Raw genomic sequence first — 8419 nt, 5'->3', positions numbered from 1 at the left:
TGTTTTATTTAAAAACCTATGACTGATGTCAGATTAAAGACAAACATAAATTTTTTTTTTTGCGTTTTTTTTTATGATACCAACATTTCAGCCGCCTAATACTGATGAAATTTCAGCATTTTGGAAACCACAGTGAAAACCAACATGCAGATGCGTTTCTTTATTCAATATGTTAAAATTAAAGTCAATTAAAACTGCATTGTGTAGTCTTTGCATATTTCAAGTTTTAATTTTTCCTTTTTTAAACGCTGTTAATGATTGTTGTGCATTGATTGCTGTTGCATTACTGGATCTGCATGGAGTTAAACATTTGTTTGTCAAAATTTCATTGAAATATTTAAATATTTTAACTTTTATGCTTAACCGGATGTGATAGGCCTACGTGTAAAATGTCTGGTTATGAAATGACTTCTGACATAATTATTTATATTAATTTACATTGAACGTCCCTAGAAAACCGACCATGCTTGCTTGGTGTTCCTTTGTTGTGTGTAGTAATTTTACCGCCTTTTTAGTTTTAACGTGCGCCGCGGCCATTTTGTAATTTGAAAGCGAGCGGTTTCTGCATTCGCTTCAAGTTATTTAGCTGTTCAAAAACAGTCAGTTAAACCGCTTGATATTACAAACTGGTATTTCTCATCACGTTCATTTATTCTGGTAAGTAACGCACACTGGTTTGTAGCACAAACCGTTTTAGAATTTACTGTATTTCTAGTTATTCTTCTAACGTTGTTTATTTACCTATATGCTAATGCATAATGCCAGTAGTTTCCGCGATCGGCGGAAACGCGACAGACAAACTGACTTTGTTTAAATGAATATCTCACCGCTGGGCATTTCCACCGTCAGGATTCTGCTGTCTAACATGAGTTTTATTTCCGTGTTATTAGGATGATCTGTGGGAGGACGCCTCGGTAATGCAGGGTTGTGTTCTTTTATTCAGAATAATTAATTCATATGGCATCATTCAGATCAGATATAATTGAGACGAGTCAAACCCAAACACCTCTGAACATTCGTTATTAAATGATACAATGCAGTCCGTAATTAACCAGGTTGAGCAGGTTCGTCCGGCGCTCCTCGGGATCTGGGTGGAGAAGTTTACCCGCTTTAACAGACAGAAGATGAACATTGTGTCTCTCACACACATACACAGACGCACACACTCACTTACACACACACAAACACTCACACAGACTCACACACAGACACGCACACACACACACACAAACACTCACACAGACTCACACACAGACACGCACACACATACACACTCACACACACACACACGTTTGTTTTTGTGAAAAGTGGGGACATCCCATAGGCGTAATGGTTTTTATACTGTACAGACCGTATATTCTATTGCCCTACACCAACCCTACCCCTAAACCTACCCCTCACAGGAAACTTTGTGCTATTTCAGATTTTCAATACACTCCATTCTGTGTGATTTATAAGCGTTTTGAAAAGTGGGGACATGGGGTAATGTCCTGAAAAGTCACCTTCTCCTTGTAATTCCTGTCATACTCATGTTATTATACAAATTTATGTCCTCATTTGTCACAAAAACGCGCACACTCAAACACACACAAACACTCATACTCACACACACACACACACACACACTCACTCACACACACACACTCAGACACATACTCACACACACACACTCACTCACACACACACACTCAGACACATACTCACACACACACACTCACTCACACACACACACTCAGACACATACTCACACACACACACTCACTCACACACACACACTCAGACACATACTCACACAAACACACTCACACACACACACACACACACATACACACACACTCATACTCACTCACACACACACACACACACCGTCGTGTCATTCAAACCTGTGTGACTTTCTTCTGTGGAACTCAAAAGCAGATGAATGCCACATTGGGGGGAATAAAAATAAAAGCTTTGGTAGATTATAATTATGACATAAAAAGTAGAAATGATGAGAGAAACAGTCATTATTGACGAAAGTTGAAATAGACAAACATAACTATGACAGTCGTTGAAGGCCATAATTATGAGTTATGTCAATTAAAATTATATAACTATGTTTAGTCAACTATGACTGGTTATCTTTTAATTTTGACTTTTTATTTCATAATTATGAATTAGTATCCCATTTTCAACTTTGTCATAATTATTACATGACATAAGTCCAAATAAAATAAATGACTTTTTAATAGTGTAATTAGGCTATGACTTAGTGTCTCATAACTTTATCATTTTATGTTATAATTATGATTTACCATGTGATTTTTTTTTTTGCTTATGTGGTGTAAACAGACTTATTCAAAGCATCATATGACTGACTTGTTGCATTGGTCATATTTTTACAATATTTTGTGTCCTTTTTCTAAATTTGACAGCCATTGCTGTACTTGTATGGAAACTGTTTTTGTTTCACAGAAGTCAGGCAGTTTTTGGATTGAGTGAATGAAGACTGAATGAGTCTAATATAACTTGAACTCTCGTATAAACCCAAGTTATCAGCGATTACATGCTCACAGTTATTAATGTAGTGTCTGTAATAGAGTGATTTAAAGCGGTGAAGCACGAGTTACTCAACACCGCTGGAAGTTTACCACGCTTTTCACAGCAGAACATCACACCCACATCCAAGAGATCATGAAAAACCCTTTCACTGATGCCCCGCCCACAGTGAATCTCATTGGTCCAAAGCCAAACATTCATCTCAGGTTGAGTCTTTACTTCCAGTTCATGGAGAATCTCTTGTGCAGCGCTGCCCGCCTCCTCCTGTTGCCTAGCAACAGTCTCTTTGGAGACGGGGATGCGCTTCTGCTGTCGCCGAGCAACAGCGTCAGCAAGGATCTCTTCTTCTTCTTCTTCTGCGGGGAGATCGCCCTCTTGAGTCCTGTCCAGGACGCGACGGATCTGACGTCACTGGATCCAAACAGAGTCCTGGAGGAGGATCCGCCCATCCCTGTCTGGTTACACAATACTTCATTTGAGAGTAAACATGCATATAAGTGCATACAGCTCAGAGTCATTCATCAGTAAAACCAGCAGCGTTTCTTTACCGTGTGAGAAGCGTCCTGTAAAGTCTGTCCCGGTGTTTGTGAGTCAGATTCCCTCAGGAGATGATGAGTGACTCTAAACCAGATCAGCGAGACCCCAGCGAGTCACAGACAGAGATAGTGAATCTGCACTCCGGTAATCAGCAGAGTAACGACAGGCGATCAGAGATGAGCGTGAGCCTGTTTTATTTAATCTGAACCGGTTCTTCTGCATTCACTCGTCACGTGACGAGCTGCTGGTTCGGTGACAATCCCTGCGTTCCATTCGGAAGGACTCCCTAAAGGTCCCTAATCCCTAATCCAGGGGTTCTCAAAGTCTACATTCAAAGGTCCAAATCTGAATTTTCATCAGTGTCAAAGGTCCGGACCAGAATAATTGGTTATTACAAAATTTGTTTTTAATAAACATACATAACATGCAAAACAAATAAACATTAAAATCAAGTGCAAAAGTGTAATATCTCTTTGGTTTTGAGACTTTAGTCTTTGCAACTTCAGGGATCTTATCTATGCACAATCAGCTTGTAACACTTCAAAGAGAAAGGAAAACTTGAAATCGCATCATATGACCCCTTTAAAAACTAAACATATGATTTACAAGTTTAACGTGTTTATCAAAGTAGGAAATAATTAGTGTTCTTGAAATACGAAATGGAGGCGGGTCCGGACTGAATTCCCCCCGGAGCGAGAGCTTCGAAGTGTTGAAGGGTGTAGGGGACCAAACAACTGTTTCTGGAAGTGCCCTTCTGCGTCGTCATCTCGTGCCCACACGGAGCCACCGTCATCATGTAAAGGATCATGGGAGCCCGAAGTGTCCATCAGTTGTACTCTTCGGTGACAATCCCTGCGTTCCATTCGGAAGGACTCCCTAAAGGTCCCTAATCCCTAATCCAGGGGTTCTCAAAGTCTACATTCAAAGGTCCAAATCTGAATTTTCATCAGTGTCAAAGGTCCGGACCAGAATAATTGGTTATTACAAAATTTGTTTTTAATAAACATACATAACATGCAAAACAAATAAACATTAAAATCAAGTGCAAAAGTGTCAGCAATAGAGGTCGACCGATAAGGCCGGTGCCGATATTTAGAAATCAGGGCAGCCAATGGCCGATATATGATGCTATCAGCCAATGGCCGATTTTTTTCCCTTTATCTCATAAAAGCGAGTTTGAGTAAATGATTATTGCAGGGCACAAGATGGTAGTAGCCTAATTCATAGTAATAATACATGGCTCAAAGCACCTTCTCAAAACAGTTCTGAAGCATGCTTTTAGTTTATGTTTGCTGACAGACACCAGTGTTTCCCACATACTGCAAATGCAAATTCATTCTTTGACAGCAGGAGGCGCTGTTGGAGCGGGAGATATAGCGGTTTCCACGGTAACGGCTGTAATCTAATATAAAACGCCAGGAAAGACAAAATGAAAATGACATCAAAGCTTTTCTGAAGACGGTCGGTTCTTTTCAATTATACATTCATATAAAAACACCCGCGCTGCAATTTAATTTTGAAACGTGCAGTGCTCCGTTTATTCAAGGAAGTAGAATCCTTTTGGAAAATCTATTTGTGGCGGTCAGTTTTGATTTTGCGACGGGCCTATATATATATAATTTAAAGAAGAAACCAAACCAATGTATAATTGACATTTGAGGCTTAACGCTATACAAAAGCAATAAACGTTTTTCAGGCAGAATTGTTTATATAATAATATGGCATGCAGTTGCTTCAATGGTAACAATGGTATAAATCTATTCAAAACATCATTCAATGTAAATTGTGATAATTGCAATTAATAATCGCAATTCCAATTCCAAGGGAATAATCAACAATTATGATTTTTGTCATAATTGTGCAGCCCTACTGAAGTACATACATTGAGAACCCCTGGTCTAGAGTCTTGTGTCTCCAAAGTCTACATTCAAAGGTCCGGACCAGAACAATTGGTTATTACAAAACTTGTTTTTAATAAATATACATAACATGCATAACAAATAAACATTAATTTTTTGAAAAAAATAAAGTGCAAAAGTGGCAAAACAATTAATTTAAGTGTCAGCAATAGAGGTCGACCGATAACGGTTTTTCTCTGGCTGATGCTGATGCCGATATTTAGAAATCAGGGCAGCCGATAGCCGATATATGATGCAGATTTTTTGGCCGATTTTTTTCCCTTTATCTCATAAAAGCGAGTTTGAGTAAATGATTATTGCAGGGCACAAGATGGTAATAGTAGTAGTGGTAGCCTAATTCAGAGTAATAATACATGGTGCTCAAAGCACCCTCTCAAAACAGTTCTGAAGCATGCTTTTAGTTTATGTTTGCTGACAGACACCAGTGTTTCCCACATACTGCAAATGCAAATTCATTCTTTGACAGCAGGAGGCGCTGTTGGAGCGGGAGATATAGCGGTTTCCACGGTAACAGCTGTAATCTAATATAAAACGCCAGGAAAGACGAAATGAAAATGACATCAAAGCTTTTCTGAAGACGGTCGGTTCTTTTCAATTATACATTCATATAAAAACACCCGCGCTGCAATTTAATTTTGAAACGTGCAGTGCTCCGTTTATTCAACGAAGTAGAATCCTTTTGGAAAATCTATGACGAGCCGCCACAAATGATTTCGTGACGGGCCGCCACAAATATCCTTCATGCCGAAGGGCGCTTTGAAGTAGCCATTTTGAGCTCTTCGGTTTGGAATGACCCTTCAATATGGCGGCCATGATTGTTTTCACTCCGAAGTGCCCTTCGGAGGGCGATGTATCTCGTTTGGAGCGCACCGAACCACAGCGAGCCCTCAGATCCTGCGAGATGGAAATGATGCCTAGATCTGCTGTGATTCTGATCTACAGGATCTGCTGCTGTATTTCTTCACGGCTGGATTTACTGGGGTTTCACTTTTAATGCAAGGCCCTCTAAACAAGTGAGGGACAACCTTCCTAAAGCTTATAGTCAGCTAAAGTACATTATATATAATGCATCACATTAATTTACCAAGTTAATCAATTTATTTATTTGAACTAACAAACAAGATTTAAATAAAAATGTTTGTTACCAAGCCGCTTCACAGAACATGTATATAAAATCCTCACAGAAAGATCTAACAAATCCATCTGAAACACACATATAATAAAATAGTATTTTATTTGTAATTGTTATAAACAATAACTGTGAATTAAAGAGTATAATCCAAATGAATGTATGAGCAGTTATGAATTGGCCTACAGCCAGACGGTATAAACTGCTGATGAGCGCCTGTAATGCAGCTCTACATCGAGTCCAGCTCTGCTCATCCTCCCGTGTTTTAGTCAGTGTGAGGAGACATCTCTGTCTTTCAGTATTTATTTCTTTCCTTCCTTCCGTTCTTTCGTTCTCTCTTTATTGAAAGAAAGAAGGTAGGTAGGAAAGAAAGAAAAGGTAGGTACCTTCTTTCTTTCTTTGTCTTTTTTCCTTCTTTCCTTCTGTCTTGGCTCCGCCCATCCTGACGCGTGATTGGACGGCCGCGGTGTGATTGACAGCTCCAGCGGACACCTGACGCTCGGGGGACGCTCCGCGGCGCGTTCGGTGACGGATCATCGCGCTCTCCGGTGTCACACCGCACAATGACGCCGTAGGAAGCGCCTTTTCGCCCGTTATTTCATTGTTCCTCTCGCGTCCGCTTGGTGATGGACGCGTCCGCGGCGAAGAGGGGCGCGCCGATGCCGGACATCTGCCCGCTGGACCGGTACGACCCCGCCCGCGCCAAGACCCGCGCCGGTGTGCGCTGGCTGCTCGACCGGAGCCGCGGACCTGAAGGTAAACCTCTGCAGCATCAGCACCACTCTCCGCATCCGCGCGCTGCCGCAGAGACGGAGGAGTGTGTGTGTGAGCGTCAGTGTTGGAGATGAGCGCGTGTACCGGAGCGCAGGGCGTCACCGCGGCTGTGTGAGATCCAGTGATTCAGCAGCTGGTCGTATAGCAGCGATGAAGCAGCTCCAACACACTAATAGCACACTATCTCCACCAACCCCGAATATTAACACACGCACACACACACACACAGGCGAGGATGCCTTTGTTTTTGCGCTCAGGAGCCTCGCTGGAGTTTCAGATGGAGCGTCTGAAGAGGCCCGGAGCCTTTTGTGTCCCAAAAGCGTTTTTCGTTCAGATAATGTCTTTGATTGGCAATAGTCCCATCGTGACATCTCAAATATTTGGGTCATTCCACCGAATGGGTGCCATTTGCTTCCAAAACGCTTCAAAAAAAAAAAAAAACCATTTTTTTTTTAAAGACTGAATCTAGTAATACGAATATTTAATTATTGAAAATCTGTCACAAATAATGCCTTTTGAGTTTTTCTGTGGATGTTGTTTGCTTTCAGTGCAGGTCACACTCCACTGGCACAGGACAGAAATGGCAAGAAGCCTACATTTTCTGTCATACTTGCAGGAATGTAATATAAGACAACAATGCAGGAACAAAAACATTGTGTCAGTGTGGATAGAAGGCCAAAATATAGATTAAAAAAAGATGCATTTTCAAATGTATCTAGATTAATATGGATGAAGCCTAATATTTACATTAATAAATCAGATGACTACTCAGTCCTGTTACTCAGTTAATATATATGAGTAACAGGACTGAATCAGGATTGAGATTTTAGGATAAAATTAGCAAATACATATAAAATAGCCTCATGGACTACATGCTTTTCATGCATATCTGTACATATAAAGTCCTGGAGACAGAAATGTCACCCATACGGTGAATGACCTATATATATATAAAACATCACAGGATATATATATATCTATCTTAATGTCTTAATAATACCTGTTATTATATGTTGCTCTTATATGTTATTATATGGCCCTACAAACTTTTTCTCCACCCCCCCTTTAATACATGGAAGAAAAATTGTGTGAATATTCTTTTAAAACATTTTTTAATAGGCTAATAATTGTATTATTTTTTTCTTGTATTAATTGTATTATTAATCTGGTTGTAATATTTATTTTTATCATTTAATAGTTTTATTTAAATGTGATAAAAATGGAATATTTAAAGATGTACATTATACTGTACAAAAGTAATACAAGAGTAATATATTTCTGTTACATGTTAAACCGTACTGTTATTTTGACAGGTTGCCATGAAGTTTCTGTGTGTATACAGTATGATGATGCTAGTTTTCTCAAATGAAACGGTGAAATTCTCATGAAGTGACTCTCACAGCAGCTCTGGAGATTAAGTGTTTGTTCATGCCGTCATATAGTGAGACGCAGAGGCCGGAAATCACAGCGAGCGTCACGCGTGCTTCAGTATTTGCATAGTAAACAAAACCGCGTTTACGCC

The 8419-nt window shown here is 40.0% G+C and overlaps 1 protein-coding gene across 5 annotated transcripts in view; it reads left to right on the top strand.

The window, feature by feature from the left end:
• The first annotated feature begins 6625 nt into the window (after positions 1 to 6625).
• The window catches only part of LOC107685037 (calmodulin-regulated spectrin-associated protein 3), a 15464-nt gene continuing 13670 nt past the window's right edge, over positions 6626 to 8419 (top strand). For all 5 annotated transcript variants that reach the window (XM_016481460.1, XM_016481463.1, XM_016481461.1 and 2 more), the window contains exon 1: positions 6626 to 6879. In XM_016481460.1, coding sequence (XP_016336946.1) covers positions 6750 to 6879 — 130 coding nt within the window. In that variant the 5' untranslated portion in view covers positions 6626 to 6749. The remainder of the gene's footprint in view (positions 6880 to 8419) is intronic.

Source organism: Sinocyclocheilus anshuiensis, unplaced genomic scaffold (assembly GCF_001515605.1).
Source record: "Sinocyclocheilus anshuiensis isolate Anshui unplaced genomic scaffold, SAMN03320099.WGS_v1.1 scaffold565, whole genome shotgun sequence".
NCBI lineage: Eukaryota > Metazoa > Chordata > Actinopteri > Cypriniformes > Cyprinidae > Sinocyclocheilus > Sinocyclocheilus anshuiensis.
The sequence above is the reverse complement of the archived record's forward strand: the minus strand, read 5'-3'. Positions and strand labels throughout refer to the sequence as shown.